At 41.1% G+C, this 19426-nt stretch overlaps 1 protein-coding gene and 1 long non-coding RNA gene across 5 annotated transcripts; one reads left to right on the top strand and one right to left on the bottom strand.

The window, feature by feature from the left end:
• Positions 1 to 1105: 1105 nt before the first annotated feature.
• On the top strand, positions 1106 to 3521 carry LOC121840831. Its single transcript, XR_006079976.1, has 2 exons — positions 1106 to 2694; positions 3026 to 3521. It is a non-coding gene; the product is annotated as an uncharacterized LOC121840831 (long non-coding RNA).
• A 5168-nt stretch (positions 3522 to 8689) lies between these two features.
• On the bottom strand, positions 8690 to 17954 carry rab23 (RAB23, member RAS oncogene family). 4 transcript variants are annotated; one of them, XM_024388273.2, is made up of 8 exons: positions 17650 to 17954; positions 17180 to 17214; positions 14639 to 14880; positions 12032 to 12117; positions 11099 to 11255; positions 10854 to 10936; positions 10661 to 10753; positions 8690 to 9671 (listed from the first exon to the last, which is right to left on the bottom strand). In XM_024388273.2, exons 3-8 carry the CDS (start codon positions 14791 to 14793, stop codon positions 9538 to 9540), a joined length of 708 nt encoding a protein of 235 aa, XP_024244041.1. In that variant the 5' UTR covers positions 14794 to 14880; positions 17180 to 17214; positions 17650 to 17954; the 3' UTR covers positions 8690 to 9537. The 4 variants fall into 4 exon arrangements, with proteins under 4 accessions (XP_024244041.1, XP_024244042.1, XP_024244043.1 ...); XM_024388274.2 differs by having other exon boundaries at positions 17180 to 17260; positions 17650 to 17953; XM_024388275.2 differs by lacking the exon at positions 17180 to 17214.
• Between the last annotated feature and the right edge of the window lie 1472 nt (positions 17955 to 19426).

Here is a 19426-nt window from a genome sequence, read left to right as displayed (position 1 = left end):
GAAAATTCCAGAAAATTATGTCATGGCTTTAGAAGCTTCCGATAGGCTAATTGACATCGAGTCAATTGGAGGTGTACCTGTGGATGTATTTCAAGGCCTACCTTCAAACTCAGTGCCTCTTTGCTTGACATCATGGGAAAAATTTTAAAAAATCAGCCAAGACCTCAGAAAAAAATTGTACACCTGCACAAGTCTGGTTCATCCTTGGGAGCAATTTCCAAACACCTGAAGGTACCACATTCATCTGTACAAACAATTGTGCGCGAGTATAAACACCATGGGACCACACAGCCATCATACCGTTCAGGAAGGAGACGCGTTCTGCCTCCTAGAGGAAACCGCCATAACCAAAGCCAGACTACGGTTTGCAACCCCACATGGGGACAAAGATTATACTTTTTGGAGAAATGTCCTCTGGTCTGATGAAACAAAAATAGAACTGTTTGGCCATAATGACCATCATTATGTTTGGAGGAAAAAGGGGGAGGCTTGCAAACCGAAGATCACCATCCCAACCGTAAAGCACGGGGGTGGCAGCATCATGTTGTGGGGGTGCATTGCTGCAGGAGGGACTGGTGTACTTCACAAAGTAGATGGCATCATGAGGAAGAATTATTATGTGGATATATTGAAGCAACATCTCAAGACATCAGTCAGGAAGTTAAAGCTTGGTCGCAAATGGGTCTTCCAAATGGACAATGACCCCAAGCATACTTCCAAAGTTGTGGCAAAATGGTTTCAGGACAACAAAGTCAAGGAATAGGAGTGGCCATTACAAAGCCCTGACCTCAATCCCATAGAACATGTGTGGGCAGAACTGAAAAAGCGTGTGCGAGCAAGGAGGCCTACAAACCTGATTCAGTTACACCAGCTCTGTCTGGAGGAATGGGCCAAAATTCACCCAACTTATTGTGGGAAGCTTGTGGAAGGCTACCTGAAACGTTTGACCCAAGTTAAACAATTTAAAGGCAATACTACCAAATACTATTTGAGTGTATGTGAACATCTGACTCACTGGGAATGTGATGAAAGAAATTATTCTCTTTACTATTATTCTGACATTTCACATTCTTAAAATAAAATGGTGATCCTAACTGACCTAAAACTGGGAATTTTTCCTAGGATTAAATGTCAGGAATTGTGAAAAACTGAGTTTAAATGTATTTGGCTAAAGTGTTTGTAAACTTCCGACTTCAACTGTATGTACTTGTGAACGACCAGTCCAGAAATAGCCAAAGTAACAGTACTATCTGTGAGACCTCATTAGAGACAATGTACCATGTCAATACATCATGAATAGGCATTTCACATGCAGGTGCAGAGTAAGCAACACAAGCACATGCACATACAGAATAGGACACTAGGCAGTAATTTTATATGTCCATTAACACATACTTAGATATTTTTTTAAGCAAGTCACTGATGTTGAAACATGGCATTTTTATTCAGATTTATTTTTTTTTTTTGGGGGGGGGTTCTCATTGCAATGTTTATATATGTTATTCTAACAAACCCCACACAATTTAAAATGTGGGTAAAATAAACACATTCTTAGCATAGCCAGTACATTCCTACAATGTTTTTTTCATTGGGTCGTATTGTGTACGACCCAATGTGGTCATGCTTTAAATGATGTGTCAAACATGACTTAACCCATTATGTCAAATATGACATAAATCTGTGCTTTATAAAGGGTGGCATAAGCACCTCTTAATAAAGGCCATATAAGTAATTCAATTGAGTCTGCACAAATAGGATTTATAACCCTGTCATACATCTTGGTAGAGCGTTGCAACGCCAGGATATTGGGTTCGATTCCCTAATCTATGGATTTCACATGACTGGGCAGGGGTGCAGTCATAGGCTGGTAGCCAGGCCCTGCCAATCAGACAGAAATACTCCTGTTTCATCAACTTTCCGGGTGGCTGGTTTCAGATGATCCCGCAGGTGAAGAAGCCGGATGTGAAGAGGCTGGCGTGGTTACACGTGGTCTGTGGTTGTGAGGCCGGTTGGACATACTGCCAAATTCTTTAAAGTAGATTCTTCTACTTTGAAGAATCTAAAATCGAAATATATTTTGATTTGTTTAACACTTTCTTGGTTACTACGTGATTCCATATGTATTATTTCATAGTTTTGATGTCTTCACTATTATTCTACAATGTAGAAAATAGTTTAAAAAATAAAGAAAAACCCTGGAATGAGTAGGTGTGTCCAAACTATATTATATTTCACTAAAACTTTCCCTCTTAGGTGCATAGTGAATATTGGACCTGACCTCAACTTCCCCCAAAATGCTGTGCTGCAGGATGACACACATACGAATGTAAAGTCATTCACAGCAAACAATGTTGGTAGAGCCTTTTTAAATCTTATTTTTTGCCTACTTCAGTTTTATTTTTTTGTATTACGTTTTCTTGGTTTTGTTTTTCCAGGTTTCGGATTTCCCAATTTTTTCTCTGTGTTCATAACTTTGATTAATTAAACCACATCAGGGGATGACTTTTGAGGTCTTGGAAAAATCTAAGAAACTGTGTAATTGCCCTTTAATTCAGTGAGCATGCCCTGCACTGTTGTTTTGTTAGCAGGTTTTCTGTAGTGCAGTAAGGGCACATGTGATGTGATTCGGCTGCCAATAGAATAGGGGAGTAAATCAAAAGCCCACTTGTGCTGCCACTGTACAGCGAAAAATGAGTAAGTTAACCTTTATTTATTTTAATTTTAATTAGTTTGTAGTAGTTAAGTATTGCATTAAACTACTGTAGCTACCTCAATCGTTATTTCAAATAATTTCGGTGACTTCACAGAAATTGCTAGCTATCTGACATTTAGCTAGTGAGCATGCTCAGCTAAATACAAATCCCCCTAGATTTGGAACTGAAAGAGTAATATAATAATATTAATTGACTGGAGTTTCCTATCTTCCCATTTAGTTTCTGGCGCAGACAGAAATGCCCTTATCCAGATGGTGTGACAAAGGCATTTCCAAACAGACCTGCTAACTTTCTTTGTTGTTCCTTTTAAGGTTGGAACCAACATGGAGTACCTCCAGTAGGAAGAGGCAAGAACCATTCGTCTGCCAGCTCAGGGACAAGCTACACTATTCACAGCAATTACATTGTAATGTTCAGTGTAATTGCATTGCTGGACTTTTTGAAAATTCATGTATTTGTATTGCTTAAAAAATGTATAAATTAAAGGAAATGTATGGTTTAAACAGGTGTTTAATGTTTACTTGTTTTAGCTGTTAGTGATAATTCCCAGCGTTAATACATTTGCGTTTACATCATTAAGCCTTTATGTATCTGTTATGATCAAAGGGGTCTGACTTTATAGTAAGCAGAGCCTCATAGGATACACGGCATTTATGTATGTGTTATAAATTACCAAAGGGGTCTGACTTTAAATTAAGTACAGCGATATTGTCTTTATGGATGTGTTATGAATGTCCGAATGGTGTCCCACTTCAAACTAAGTATTACAGGACAACAGTGTCAATAAATATGTTAACGTTCTGCTGATTTCTCTCATGATTTACATATTACTGTAAGGGTGAGAGGTATTTACATGGGTTGATGGACCTGCAAAGCTTGCGTTTGTGTGTGTGTGTGTGAGAACCAAGATGATTTGGAGTAGTCCAACCTGAGAATGCTGCACCAGGTATTCCTCTTCTGTTCCCATGGAGACCATGGCTTGATTACATCCTGTTACAATGGCAACAACATTTTGTAGCTGATCATTCAGCGGGGGAGTGGGTGAATGTGTCAAAGACCTGACCTGGCCCAGCACTGTGCGGTGTGACAAATTTTTGCTGGGTGCGTGTTTGTGTACTGAGGAACATGTCATTTGGTTCCAGAAGAAAGACACTATCAATTTATTTAGATTGGGAGTTTTCATCAAGGTAAGTGTTTCTTGGTGTAACATCATCCCCAGGCTATTGCACACACAGCGATAAGCCTGGGATATCAACCAAAGTTGGCCTTAGTGGGAGTGACCATAGAACTCTACAGGAGTGACCTTAAGTAGTGACGATGACAAATACTTTACTCTGTAACACAGTCAAAAAGTCATAACGATGACTAAATCCTGCCCATTACCATGAACCCTTTATAAAGCATGACATACGGTTATAGATGCTTTGTAACACTTACCTTAATCAGCTGAATGTCATTGAAAGCGAGAAATATTCACATAAAAATTTACTATCAGCTTTGAATAAAGTGGAAATTACAATGAAGAAAACAATGAAAATAGATATTTTATTTATGCTATAGATCACCATCATCAAAACAGATTGTCAACAAAGGAGCAGGTGCAAGAATGTGTGGCACACCTTGAGACACTTTATAACCGTTAAATCAAAGTAATACAAAATGAACAAACTAGGTGAGATATACACCTACTATTAAGTGTTTAACTTTGTGTCACAAAATTTTGACAAAATGTAAGTCTGTAGCCTGGACCCAGGTATGTATGTGCCCTTGTCTACTCCATACTGACAAACAATGTTTAGCATGACAATTCCAAGGAGTTGCAGGTTGACGTTTAGGGTTATGACGAGCTTCTATGCCATACAAACACCCCTTCCATGGCCTCCAACTGCTCTTAAACGCTAGTAAAAACCAAATGCATGCTTTTCAACCGTTCGCTGCCCGTACCCGCCCGCCCAACTAGCATCACCACCCTGGACGTTCCAACCTAGAATATGCGGACAACTATAAATACCTAGGTGTCTAGCTAGACTGTAAACTCTCCTTCCAGACTTATATTAAACATCTCCAATCCAAAATCAAATCTAGAATTGGCTTTCTATTTTGCAACAAAGCCTCCTTCACTCACACCACCAAACTTACCCTAGTAAAACTGACTATACTACCGATCCTCGACTTCGGCGATGTCATCTACAAAATAGCTTCCAACACTCTACTCAGCAAACTGGATGCAGTCTATCACAGTGCCATCCATTTTGTTACCAAATCACCTTATGCCACCCACCTCTGCGACCTGTGTGCTCTAGTCGGCTGGCCCTCGCTACATATTCGTCACCAGACCCACTGGCTCCAGGTCATCTATAAGTCCATGCTAGGTAAATCTCCGCCTGATCTCAGTTCACTGGTCACGATAACAACACCCACCCATAGCGTTCCAGCAGGTATATCTCACTGATCATCCCCCAAACCAACACCTCATTGGCCGCCTTTCCTTCTAGTTCTCTGCTGCCAGTGACTGGAACGAATTGCAAAAAAACCCCCCAAAAAAACGCTGAAGTTGGATACTTTTATTTCCCTCACCAACTATCTGAGCAGCTAACCGATCGCTGCAGTACATAGTCCATCTGTAAATAGCCCACCCAATCTAACTCATCCCCATACTGGTTGTTTTATTTACTTTTCTGCTCTTTTACACACCAGTATCTCTACTTGCACATCATCTGCTCATTTATCACTCCAGTGTTAATCTGCTAAATTGTAATTATTCGCTCCTATAGCCTATTTATTGCCTACCTCATGCCTTTTGCACACACTGTATATAGACTCTTTTTTTATACTGTGTCATTCACTTGTTTGTGTTATTGGCTTGTTTATTGTTTACTCCATGTGTAACTCTGTTGTCTGTGTCACACTGCTTTGCTTTATCTTGGCCAGGTTGCAGATGGTTAAATAAAGGTGAAATATATTGTCCAGATTCATGACAATAAATGCCAACTCGCTAAGGAGTTTACAAGAAAGCAGAAACAGATCACATCTGGGTACAAACATTAAAGTTGGTGGAAGCAGTATGCCATATTTCCAAAAGTCATCTGCTGAATGTAATAACATTGTAACAATAGAATGGATTACAGTGATTCTCACAACATCTGAGTGAAAGAGCACTTGGCCATAGATTTTCTAAGAATGGTAACTGACTGAATTATAAATTAGTTCATTGGTCATTATAAACATTGTATTTTCAGAAGACAAACAAACCATAACACATGTTTACAAACAGCAACTGTTATAAAGGGATGGAGTGTGATTTACAATATTCACTGAGCAGGCATCTTTAAAACAAAATAGTTATATGTTTAAGAATGAGGATGTAAACATACATGGACAAAGCATTGTGGCATTGGACCGTGGTTCCACATTCCTTCACATGAAAAAAATAAAAATTAACATAAGGCAAGTATGCATCATTTACTGAAGACAGTACTTTTTTCATTTATTTTTAAATACAGTAGAATGTACTTAGAAACACAGGGGCCATTTTGATTTGTGAAGTGTTAATGGGTAACTAAAAGTTATGAAGAGGACAGTATAGAGACAATGAGACTTTCCTGTTTGTCTTACAGTGAAATGAGAGCAAAAATATGTCTTGCCTCAGAAAAAGTCAACATCGGTTAAAGAGTGGTAACAGAACATTATCCAAGCATGATGACTAGGCGAGAAAAATTAAGCCATTACAAAGCACTCCTCAGAGCATGATAGTAGTTCTGTTCATAACGTAAGAACGCTCAATCAAGACACCATTCATTGAAATCTGTTTTCACTTAAAAATAAAAAAAATCAGATATTTTAGTAAACAAGTGTTTATTTCTCCCGAAATTAAATGTAACAAATATAAAATGTAACAAATATAAATTGACTCAAATATGAGCACATTAAAGATGTTACCATTGATTGTACCACAGTAGAAACACAAAGCACACATTTAAATGCAGCAATATGTAACATGTAAACTATTTCAATTGCTAGGACCCTATGAAAGTTAGACCAAATAGTTGGCCAGTTACAATGACCAGTACAAACACCTGTGCATGAATTGTGTGCGCTAACCAGAGAGGGATATTATTGATTTGTATCTTCTGTGTAGCAGAATCCTCTTCACCGGCTCATCCCATCCTATAAGTCTACAACATTGTATAAGTTTGTGTCTCAAGTAGAGGGCCTATTGTGCAAATCTCAAATAGTATTTGGTCGTATAACAGCAAACTCTTCTAGTCGACTGTAATTCAATATTCTCAAAACTGAAAAATCCCTCCAATCTTTCTTTAAAATATGCACATTTCTTACAATGAAATATGCATTAGAAACTATTTGGCACTATGTTAACGAAGGTGTTAAGCAGCTCATTGTTAAGATTCATATAAAAATACATTTCAGAAAAGAATGAACAAATATGTCTGAATCTCGTAGGTTTCTATTGTTGGCTGGTGTTAAGGTGCAAGCATCAAACGCACATTAGTTGAGTCATGTAAAAACTGTTGCACTAGCATTTTCTGAGCATTTTTCCTAACGCCAGGTTCGGCATTTTAACTGCCTAATATCAGTTGCTTGTGCTGAGGTGGGATGGATGGCAAGATTTGAGGCGTGTCCTTAAAAACAATTTCATGCAGTGCTATAGGGAAATTTGAAGACCAACAAAAAGCAGGTGGAGCGGCAGGTAGGCTAGTGGTTAAGAGTGTTGGGCCAGTAACTGAAAGGTTGCTGGTTTGAATCCGAGACGACTAGGTAAAATAAACTGTCAATGTGCCCTTGAGCAAGGCACTTAACCCTAATTGCTCCTGTAAGTCGCTCTGAATAAGAGCGTCTGCTAAATGACTAAAATGTAAAAATATCTTACCGTTCATGCAATGGCCATTAGCCAAAATTAGTATGAATGAAGCCATTTTAAATAGAGTGCTTTGAAATTAGGTTTGTACCCTAATGCTTTTTAATGATTCACATACCGGCATTTAGCTTGTTCAAGTAGGCTATCCATCCCCATTTTCAAAGAACACCCCTCGTCTGATTACCAAAGCCACATTCCTCCAAACTATTCAGTCCTCCTATAAATGACATAACGGTAGATTGTTGCAGGCTGATTCTCAAAACATAGGCAACGATACAATTGTCAGGAGCCTAGTATTTTGTATAGTCATCAGAATGTTGTGTGTAAAGACATTTAGACCACGTGTACACAATGCCATGGAACGAGAAGCCATGTATGATAAAGCTTCTGACCCGATCCTATTTAGAAACACTGTTTTTGGTTTAACACATAAAATAGCGTAAACACACAACTTGAAGCCACCACATATTTAGTCATGGAGCAGGTTCTGAGTGGCCGGTGAGGGGCCAAACCTCAACACACCAACAACATGTTTGTTCATCAAAACCCAGCTCTTTCGCACACAGCCAGCTACTGCGCCAATAATTCCGGTAGTGAAAATAACAAGAACATGACATCCCGAACCCATAACGCCACTGCCAGCATTAAAACTTACCATTGTGTTAGCCTTGTTAAAATAGAGCCCTTAGTCTTTGTTCATGATAAACACCGAGTGTACAAAACATTTTCATGACAGACTGACCAGGTGAAAGCTATGATCCTTTATTGATGCCACTTGTTAAATCCACTTCAAATCAGTAGATGAAGGGGAGGAGACAGGTTAAAGGAGGATTTTTAAAGCCTTGAGCCATGGATTGTGTCTGTGTGACATCCAGAAGGTGAATGGGCAAGACACAAAAATATTTAAGTGCCTTTGATAGGGCACCGGTTTGAGTGTGTCAAGAACTGCAATGCTGCTGGGTTTTTCATGCTCAACAGTTTCCTGTGTTTAATCAAGAATGGTCCAACATCCAAAGGACATTCAGGCAACTTGACACAACTGTGGGAAACACTGGAGTCAACATGGGCCAGAATCCCTGTGGAATGCTTGACACCTTGTAGAGTCCATGCCCCGACAAATTAACCACTTTCTGAGGGCAAAAGGGGGAGAAACTTAATATTAGGAAGGTGTTCCTAATGTTTTGTACACTCAGTATATTGAACCATATTCCATTAATATTTTAGAACAAATATGGTAGAAAGTAATCTGTATATTTCTTACAATACAAAACAGATTCAAGTGCAAATGGCAATCTATAAAAATCACAATATGAACATACAAATACACCTTGTTAGTGAACTAGAATGTATCCCTTCCCTGCACCATGTTGAAGGGTGTAAATGGGAGAACCCTGTCATGCCCAACTACTATTTCTCAAAAGATCTGCTTCAAGCATTACATTCATGCTACAACATAGTCTGTGTTGGATTGTAGTACCCATTACAGCCACCAGGATGACTATTGTTACTGTCGCTTTATATTTCATACATCTATTCATGAGAAACAAAGGCTGCACTTGATCTGTAAAGATGCTCAAAGGCATGGTATTCACAATACTCAGGTGCATATTAGATTTACAGATGTCGGATCTTCATTTGACCAATATTGTCAGAGCAAAAATAATCAAATAATAATTTGAACTTTTAGTGTTGCTTGTTCTGTGGTTAGACTATTTGCTGGCCAAAATTAGGCTACATGAAGTGCAATACTGTTAATATGTTATACGTGCAGATTTTTTGTGAATTTATGTCCATCATGAAGGTCATTTGCAGGGAAATTCTCAGCAACAAAAGAGGGGTCAAATTAAGACCTACACCTACACCTAGGTTATGCTCAAATGTAAATGTATAGACTCTTACACTCACACGGCAGTCAAATCTTACATTATTGCAGGGAATGCATTGATTCTAAAGAAGGCTGCAGCTACCAAAGCGGTTTTTGCTTTTCTTTGTCCTCTGTTTGTTGGGTCGCAAGTTGATGACTTCTCGGCCGTTGCTGGAGTTCTGACTAGATAAGTTACTACTTGCGGTGTTGAAAACTCCTGTTAGGGTAGAGATGTTAAGATGTGTTACAACGTTAATGACTCAATGCTGATACAAAAGAAAGTTATCAGAGCACTCTTATGAAATCCCTTGGACTTCTATGCACGTGTCCTGAAATCTAAGAAAATGAGAATTATAATGAATACCGCTTTGATGTCATTCAAGCAAACCACACACCCGTGAGTCCAAATATGCACTTCACATTTCTATATAAAACACATCGTCTTTACTGATGCACAGACATTTAGGCCTTCACGTTGAAGCCAACTACAACAATTTGGACTGCAAACACGCCAAACATATTTAGCAAAACTGGATGCATTCTAATTTTGCTATTATTCGTTATTCTATGCTATTTAATGCATGGTATCAATCCAAAACGGACTAGGATGGGAATATTCTGTGCCTTCCAGCCGAATTGGAGTTGATAACGCAAAGAGTAAATAGCCTACACAACTTCGTGCACTATTAAGCCATGTAGAACGCCGATTGGCCAGCGAGTGGTCAAGCCCGCGTCACAGCATGTAGAACGCCGATTGGCCAGTGAGTGATCAAGCCCGCGTCACACCTAGAACTTATTTATTCATCAAAACATGGCCCTTTCGCACCACCGTCAGCTATAGCGCTCATGATTCCCGCTGTGAAAATATAATAAATATTTCTGACACACCCACAACTCAAAAATGCTGCGAGAAGATCATTTGCGTAAGGTTTGTTAAACTAGAGCCGAGAGACAGATTTCTTACTCAAACTATTTTAGGCCTTGTTGTATGAACCTCAAATGTTGCATGAATGTTGTTGTCATGTTACCGAATGTAATTGACAAATGAGAAATGTATAGTGAAGATAAAATGGGGAGGATCATAAATGCAAACCATCTTTGCAGAGCTTGCAGTACAAGACAAATATCTCTGTGGCACTGTACAATCCAGTCCCAAAGGTCTGTACCAACTGGAGACGTGACTGACATGGTTATCAGGATGCTTACCAATTTTATTGCTAGTTGTATGGACTACCTCAGGCTCTTCTGCTGTTTGTCGCTTCAGTCGCTGCAGATACTTATCTGCTAGGTATTTAAAAACTGAAAAGAAGAAACTTCATTTTTTTTATCATTCCCATTACACTCTTCCTAACATAACAGTTCTTTAACTGGTCATTTGTACACGTTTTCATTGACTCACCTTCATTGACATTGAGGTCCTCCTTTACGGAGGTTCGGTAAAACCTTAACTTGAGCTTCTTGGCCAGACCTTCTGCCTCCTCACTACAGTACCAGGAGAAAAAGAGCCAGGGTTACTGATCAATTCTGCCATGCTTGATCATGTCTAATGTTTGTTATCCTAGCCATGCATGTAGAAATGATTACTCATCAATATATCATAACAGACCAAGTTCAAGAAGGAAGATGAGTCTATAGAAGTATTACTTTTTGATCACTGTGTCATCCAGAAGGTCAATCTTGTTCTGCACCAGGACAGTGGGGATGTCTCCCACCTCTATCTCCACCTTCTCCCACCAGCTGCCGATGGCCTCAAACGATTCCCTGTCGGTGGTGGAGAAGACCAGTACACACGCCTGGGCACCTGGAACACAAAGCGTGGCTCAGTAATGTATAGAGCCATGTCATTGTGGAATGCTCTGCCACCAGAGGTTACTCAGACAAAAAATGCGAGTTTAGCTTTTTTATGTATTTACAGATTACAAAAAACATCCTGTATCACAGCGCCTCTTCTCTTCTAAAGCTCTAAATGAACTGTACCGTATATAATTATAGGAAGTGTGTAAATAGTATTTTTTATGTCTTGACAAGAACATAAGATAATATTAAATACAAATAAAATAAGAATGATCTATTGTCAACAACCGTTCTGTACTCTGTCATTTAGGCCATTTTATGTTTTGTGTGGACCCCAGAAAGAGTAGCTGCTGCATGTGGAACAGCTAATGGGGATCAAATAAACCTAAACATACACAGGCCAGCTGTCACCACAACGCTAAGAAATGCTGGATCCTCACAGCCCTCACAGTTATTTTGGTGTACATAAGAAGCTTTCAATTCAAATAACTGATTTTGTAATGTGTTTTTAAAAAAAAACATTTGTATTGTTCAAATTCCATACACCCCAGTTTGTATGTCATGTGTTAGGAGAGGGTGTAGCTGCCTGGGCCATACAATAACAGAAAGACAATATGGACATAATGCTAGTTGAATTGTTCCCTGTGAGGTCATCTTAGTGCACTTCCACAGCTGAATCCATACTGAAAAAATAATAAATAAAGTTGAAAAGTGAGAGGCTGTCTTCTCTGGCAGACCCAGTGGAGGAGGATCATGTCCTTCCCAGGGAGGGAGGAGTCTTACCGCGGTAGTAGGCTTTGGTGATGGCGTCAAACTCTTCCTGCCCTGCCGTGTCCCACAACATCAATCTCACATCTTCATCATTCACTCTGGGGAAAAAAAGACGAATTCAATATTTGGTATTGTGAGTTTCTCAATGTATAGACAGAGCAGTATCAAATGTATATATTTCTACTTGGCTATCATATCAAACTATTCACTCAACAGTTCTGCGCTATACGTTACAGGAGCGACAGTCTTTTGAGAGTCAAATATCCTCCACACCTTTATTATTATAAAAAATAATGCTTCAAGCCTTCAGTGAGCGCACCTTCATCTGACAATACTGCCTGTTTTATTCAATGCAGTTAGAGTTTCAATGTTTTCAGTGTTTCTCTGGTATTTCCTGAGTATTCATGCTTCCTCGTACATTTTGGCACTCGAGGTAGCCTAGATGTTAAAGCATTGGGCCAGTAACCGAAATGGTGCAGGACAGAACCGGAGCTGACAAGGTAAAAATCTGTCGTTCTGCCCCTGAACAAGGCAGTTAACCCACTGTTCCCCAGTAGGCCATCATTGTAAATAAGAATTTGTTCTTAACTGACTTGCCCAGTTAAATAAAAGGTTAAATAAAAAAATAAAAATGTTTGTGACCGAAGCCATTGTCACACCATATTAATAAACAACTATCTGAATGAAATACCTGACACTTTACATTGGAGTTATGGGTTGGCTTCACATCTGTTAGGCATAAAAACAAGGAAAAGAGTGGAGAAGGGAAAGTTTGTGGTTTTGGGAAGCAGTTTTTTTAACCTTAGGTCAAAACCTTACGGACTCTCTTGGGTCAGAATGCAGTTAACTAACAGTTTGAGTTAACAGATGCCAGGGATCTCTTATAAAATAACATGTTAAGAGAATAAAGAGATGGTCTGTGCAGCCAAAAAGCATTTATTTTGATTTCAGTGGTCACTTAGGACACAGTACGGTCCCTGAGATCTCTGGGTATGGCTCCTATTGAATGTACCTCGTCAGATTGTACTGCATATCTGCAAGAGTATTGTGTATTTTTATGCATCTTAATATACATACTGTATGTATATTCCGGATGTGCACGGTTATTCGAATATCATAATGGATGTTAGCATTTTAACACTTGTGTGATTATTCATTTTAGCGAGAAACAAAAAAGTATAGGTCTACTTTAACACTGAAAAGGCTTTTTCAAAATTCAATTAAAATATCCATGTGACATTGTTACATACAAGGCCATTTCAAATTATTCATTTAATAAAACAAACTTGTCAATGTGGTTCTAATGCCGTGCGCCCCATAAGAGAAACAGTAGCCGACCGGTAGCCTTCACGTGTGTAGCTTGTTGTTTTTGTTGGGAACCGAGTGGCACAGCGGTGTAAGGCACTGCCTCACAGTGCTAGAGGCGTCACTATAGACCTGTATTCGATCCAGGGCTGTGTCACAACCAGCCGTAATCGGGAATCCCATAGGGCGGCACACAATTGGCCCAGCGCCGTCAGGGTTAGGGGAGGGTTTGGCTGTTATTGTAAATAAGAATTTGTTCTGAACTGACTTGCCTAGTTAAAAAGGTTAAATGAAAAATAAAATGTTGGCCAATCAAAACAGCAAAGAGGCTCAATGTGTAGCAGGTGTAGTGAGACTTCACTAATGCAGCACAAGATGGAATAAAGTTACGGAATTAAAAGTTAGCTAAATTAGAAGGAGTAGGCTACAATGAGCAACCAACAGGTAGGCTGTTTTATCTGAATAGGGTTGGGAAGAAAGTGCAGAATGTAGCCTTCATTAGCCTAGCTAGCTTCTCTAGGCCAGGGGATCTCAAACATAGCATAACAGGAGTTTTGCTATGACTTGGGCAGTGCATGGGGTCCGTGGCAATACTGCAGGCCACTGCACAAGTAACACATGCAATGCAATTTTATCTCACTTGAGTTGTGTACTGATTAATTTGCTATCACAAAAAGGAGTCCCTAGCCCTAAAACGTTTGAGAACCACTGCTCTATGCTACTCCAGTCAAGACAGGAACTGTTATATGGGATGATAAATGACATTCTGTCCACTACAAGTTAGCTCATCTTGGCTGTAGATGAGTTGCCTTGGCTAGTGGCTACTGCATCTCTCTATATCCCTTGGGGCGTCAGGTAGCCTGGTGGGTAGGAGCATTGGGTCAGTAACCGAAAGCTTGCTGGATCGAATCCCTGACAAGGTAAAAATGGGTCTTTCTGCCCGACAAGGCAGTTAACCCACTGTTACCTGGGCGCTGATGATGTGGATTAAGGCAGCCACCCGCACGCACCTCTCTGATTGAGGGGTTAAATGCGATAGATACATTTCAGTTGAATGTCTTCAGTTGACTAGGTATCCCCTTTTCCCCGCCGTCTGCTCGCTCCCATCTCACACACGGTTCCCTCCGCAGCTGCAGCAATAGAGAGCCAGCCTCTCCCGCGCGCAGCAGTGCTCAGGTTCAAATGTAAGTTTCAAAACCCACGAATTGTTGTCAGATATTTGAAATACATGATACTATTCAAATAGACATATTTCAAAACAACCATCCCTAATGTAAAATATGCAGACACACTAACAATGGAAAATGTCCTTACAGTAGCTGTCTCTCCAGGAAGTCCACACCGATGGTCTTCTTGTAGTCCTTGGTGAAGATGCCCTTGCAGTAGCGCTGGATCATGCTGGACTTCCCCACCGCACCGTTGCCCACCACCACCACCTTGATGGCCACTTCCATGTCCTCCTCCAACATGGCTACGTGTTGCTGGGCTTTCCTCACACTTCCAGGCAGTCTGGTGTTGCTTTAGGAGGGCTGTCACTGGATCACTTAAAACACCTCCTGATAGAGACAACACAAACTGATGAACACAACTTAAGGTCTGAATATTGTTATTTTCCTCTGCACAAAACCCTTGTCGTTCTGCTGTTCAAACAGCCAAGTCACCAACTGACGAGCCCAGGCCACATAAAAACATCCCTCTGTTTGTTCAGCAATATAATGTCTTATGTTTCGATGCGAAGAACACTTTCTACCTCACTGCTCCTCAGTCTACCCATAAAACCCTCACTAGCTGGCCCTCTGTTTTACAGCAGAGTGTAAACATTAGCCAGTGCATCCTGGCTGCAGCCATCTGAGGTAATGTCAGCTGTTGGTTTCCTCGTTCTTACATGCTACAGTCAGCTACACTTAGCTCAGTTACTGCCTCCGTAGGTCTGCTCCCACACACTTTTCCATTAGGTAGCAGTCTGGGCCTGCCTGCCTGGGTCTGGCTAGAAGAGGGTGTAGCTGACGTGGCAGGCATTTAAGAGAGGAGAGGATACAGATGCCCGGCCCTGGCTGGGAGAGGGTGCAGATGCCCGGCCCTGGCTGGGAGAGGGTGCAGATGCCCGGCCCTGGCTGGGAGAGGGTGCAGATGCCCGGCCCTGGCTGGGAGAGGGTGCAGATGCCCGGCCCTGGCTGGGAGAGGGTGCAGATGCCCGGCCCTGGCTGGGAGAGGGTGCAGATGCCCGGCCCTGGCTGGGAGAGGGTGCAGATGCCCGGCCCTGGCTGGGAGAGGGTGCAGATGCCCGGCCCTGGCTGGGAGAGGGTGCAGATTCCCGGCCCTGGCTGGGAGAGGGTGTAGATTCCCGGCCCTCGCTAGGAGAGGCAGTAACTGGTTAGGAGAGGGTGTAGCTGACGTGGCAGGGATTCAGTCATGTTCCAGATGACTATGTTTTATGAGAACTGACATCAAATATCCCAGATACTTTGGATATGAGCAGGGAAACATCCCCACTATGTCACCCATGACAGATTCAGCCTAAACCTCTTGCCTGGTAATGTGACTGATAATCTCACGTTGGCCTAAAAGTATCAGCTTGGTAGCAAAAGAACACTAAAGACTAGCGCTATGGGCCTATCGCTAACGTAGCTATGAAAACAGAACATTGACAATGTTAAAAGCTCTGGTTTGACTTAACAGACTATGCAAGGAAAGTGTTGTGGATCCATCTAGGGTTCCACTGACTGCAAACAAAGAGAAGGTAGGCCTTTTCCTGAGTTTAAACTCTCATAGAGATGTTTGTTATCCAACATCAGCTGGTCCTATTTGTAAAGTGGATGATCCAAGCCTCACTGTAAACAGGTTGGCTTCGCAACCACAACGAAAGCTACCTTGATGCCTGCTAACCAAACAATGTCCCATTATCCAGACTGTCAGCAAATTGCCAAGATGTCAACACACAACACAGACTAACAGAACATCATGGAAGATTCTAGGTAGACGAGGCTACTAGGCGACTGGAAAGACCACAGATTGAGTTACAAAGTAGAGCCTCTCCCACAACGTCTCACCAAAGGTAACTGAATACAGAGCCCGCTGTATGCAAGGACACACCAGCTTCATGTACCATTCACTCGGATTTGACACAGGCTGTTGAAATGGCATGCACTTACAGGAATGTAGCCCAAACTGCAGCTGACACAGCAAAGCTTGGCAGAACTGGATGTTCCACTGTATACAAACATATTTCCTTGGCTACATTGACTCTTCAAATACAATCTGCATCAACAAATTTAGCTTAAAATAAGACATTTGTCTTAGAGGAACGTGCTGTTATGTCTAGGCTACATAGTTAGATTATCAGGCTAGTCACTTTGAAGGAACAAACGGGTAAGCAGGCATACACATCCACAGTGCTTGTGTAAACACTCCACTAGATCACAACATGACTTCAAACATCAATATACCTATTATTAACGTCTTCATTAAAAACGGCTCGGTACTACGGCTTACTTTAAAATCAGTAAAATGGAAGACAGTTAATTGACAAATTGCCAGAACATGAAGAGCATCTGCTGATTTACAATTTTTAAAAAATGGCACTACTTGACATCAACAGCGAATGCTTCATGCAGTGAGCTGAGGTCACATAGAAAATGTGCCTTTCCAAATAGTGCTTGAAAAAGTGTTTTTAAATCCACGAAATAAGATAGATTCATGCAAGTTAATACACTAGCTAGCTAATCATGTTATTTGTTCAGAAGCTGTCCAACGCTGGATACAAGGTCTCACTCACGAGGATCACTGAAACAAATAATATAATTTACAACAATTGTATAATTTCGAGTGATATACTCGTAACATTGTTTCTCTTACCGGCATCCAGTTACATGACCGTCTTTCTCTTGCAGCTGCAACAGGCAACAAACAGCACGAGACGAAAACAAAATACAATTGCTGCGCAATGAAAGAGAATAGGTCCTGTGTTTTTTTTTTACGGAACAAATGAAATATAACAAGCTATAATAAACTGTAACGTAGTAACAACAATCAACTCGTTTCACCAATTTGTAAAGCTAACTTAGCGAGCTAGCCATGTAAGTTAACGTTAGCTAGCAAACGAACGGTGGATTGTCCGGTCTCCACGTTCAGCTAATGTTAGCTAGTACGTCTCCTAGCTGGGCTTGCTAGCATTTAACTCGTTTATATCATAAATCACAACAAGAGTAGACGAATATCCACGCTTTTCATCAATGTAACAAGTCGTCTAATCATATTTCACAAAGCGACGACTTGAATTCAATAAATTGTTGTTGCCTTGCTAGCTCTATTTGCTTGGCTCTCACCCACAACTGCAGTCCGGTTGCTTTAAACGCTTTTGGTTTCTGATAGCAGATGCGCAGTTCACTGCAACTCGCTGGGTCAGTTTATGAACTACAGCTCCTGCAAAATAAATTAATCTAAACTGATCTTGAGTCTGTGTGTGGCCAGGTTGTATCGTGATCATCAGGGCCAGTGCTCGACTTTCTGCCGCCTTAGGCGAGACAAAAATCTGCCACCCCAAAAAATGTTCTAAGCTAAAAGTCGGAGGAAGAGAACATAATAAACTCAGCAACAAAAGAAACGTCCCTTTTCAGGACCCTGTCTTTCAAAGATCATTTGTAAAAATCCAAATAATGTCACAGATCTTCATTGTAAAGGGTTTAAACACTGTTTCCCATGCTTGTTCAATTATCCATAAACAATTAATGAACATGCACCTGTGGAAAGGTAACAGCTTACAGATGGTAGGCAATTAAGGTCACAGTTATGAAAACTTAGGACACTAAAGAGGCCTTTCCATTGATTCTGAAAAACACCAAAAGAAAGATGCCCAGGGTCCCTGCTCATCTGCCTGAACATGCCTTGGGCATGCTGCAAGAAGGCATGAGGACTGCAGATGTGGCCAGGGCAATACATTGCAATGTCCGTACTGTGAGACGCCTAAGACGGCGCTACAGGGAGACAGGACAGACAGCTGATCGTCCTCGCAGTGGCAGACCAAGTGTAACAACACCTGCACAGGATCGGTACATCCGAACATCACACCTGAGGAACAGGTACAGGATGGCAACAACAACTGCCCGAGTTACACCAGGAATGCACAATCCATCCATCAGTGCTCAGACTGTCTGCAATAGGCTGAGAGAGGCTGGACTGAGGGCTTGTAGGCCTGTTGTAAGGCAGGTCCTCACCAGACATCACCGGCAACAACGTCGCCTATGGGCACAAACCCACCATCGCTGGACCAGACAGGACTGGCAAAAAGTGCTCTGGTTTTGTCTAACCAGGGGTGATGGTCGAATTCGCGTTTATCGTCAAAGGAATGAGAGTTACACTGAGGCCTGTACTCTGGAGCGGGATCGATTTGGAGGTGGAGGGTCCGTCATGATCTGGGGCGGTGTGTCACAGCATCATCGGACTGAGCTTGTTGTCATTGCAGGCAATCTCAATGCTGTGCGTTACAGTGAAGACATCCTCCTCCCTCATGAAGACATCCTCCTCCCCTTCCTGCAGGCTCATCCTGACATGACCCTCCAGCATGACAATGCCACCAGCCATACTGCTCGTTCAAATCAAATCAAATTTTATTTGTCACATACACATGGTTAGCAGATGTTAATGCGAGTGTAGCGAAATGCTTGTGCTTCTAGTTCCGACAATGCAGTAATAACGAACAAGTAATCTAACTAACAATTCCAAAAAAAAACTACTGTCTTATACACAGTGTAAGGGGATAAAGAATATGTACATAAGGATATATGAATGAGTGATGGTACAGAGCAGCATAGGCAAGATACGGTAGATGATATCGAGTACAGTATATACATATGAGATGAGTATGTAAACCAAGTGGCATAGTTAAAGTGGCTAGTGATACATGTATTACATAAGGATGCAGTCGATGATATAGAGTACAGTATCTACGTATGCATATGAGATGAATAATGTAGGGTAAGTAACATTATATAAGGTAGCATTGTTTAAAGTGGCTAGTGATATATTTACATCATTTCCCATCAATTCCCATTATTAAAGTGGCTGGAGTAGAGTCAGTGTCATTGACAGTGTGTTGGCAGTAGC

Source organism: Oncorhynchus tshawytscha, linkage group LG25 (assembly GCF_018296145.1).
Source record: "Oncorhynchus tshawytscha isolate Ot180627B linkage group LG25, Otsh_v2.0, whole genome shotgun sequence".
Lineage (NCBI taxonomy): Eukaryota > Metazoa > Chordata > Actinopteri > Salmoniformes > Salmonidae > Oncorhynchus > Oncorhynchus tshawytscha.
Note: the sequence above shows the minus strand (reverse complement) of the source record. Positions and strands in the feature narration are given on the sequence as shown.

What these genes read in the sequence shown, in the direction of transcription:
- rab23 (XM_024388273.2), bottom strand. Translation starts at nt 14,793, where the DNA reads ATGTTGGAGGAGGACATGGAAGTGGCCATCAAGGTGGTGGTGGTGGGC. An exon ending in CACCAAAGCCTACTACCGCG is followed by an intron (nt 11,256 to 12,031) that starts GTAAGACTCCTC and finishes TTTGTGTTCCAG; the next exon opens with GTGCCCAGGCGTGTGTACTG. An exon ending in TACAACTAGCAATAAAATTG is followed by an intron (nt 9,672 to 10,660) that starts GTAAGCATCCTG and finishes CTACCCTAACAG; the next exon opens with GAGTTTTCAACACCGCAAGT.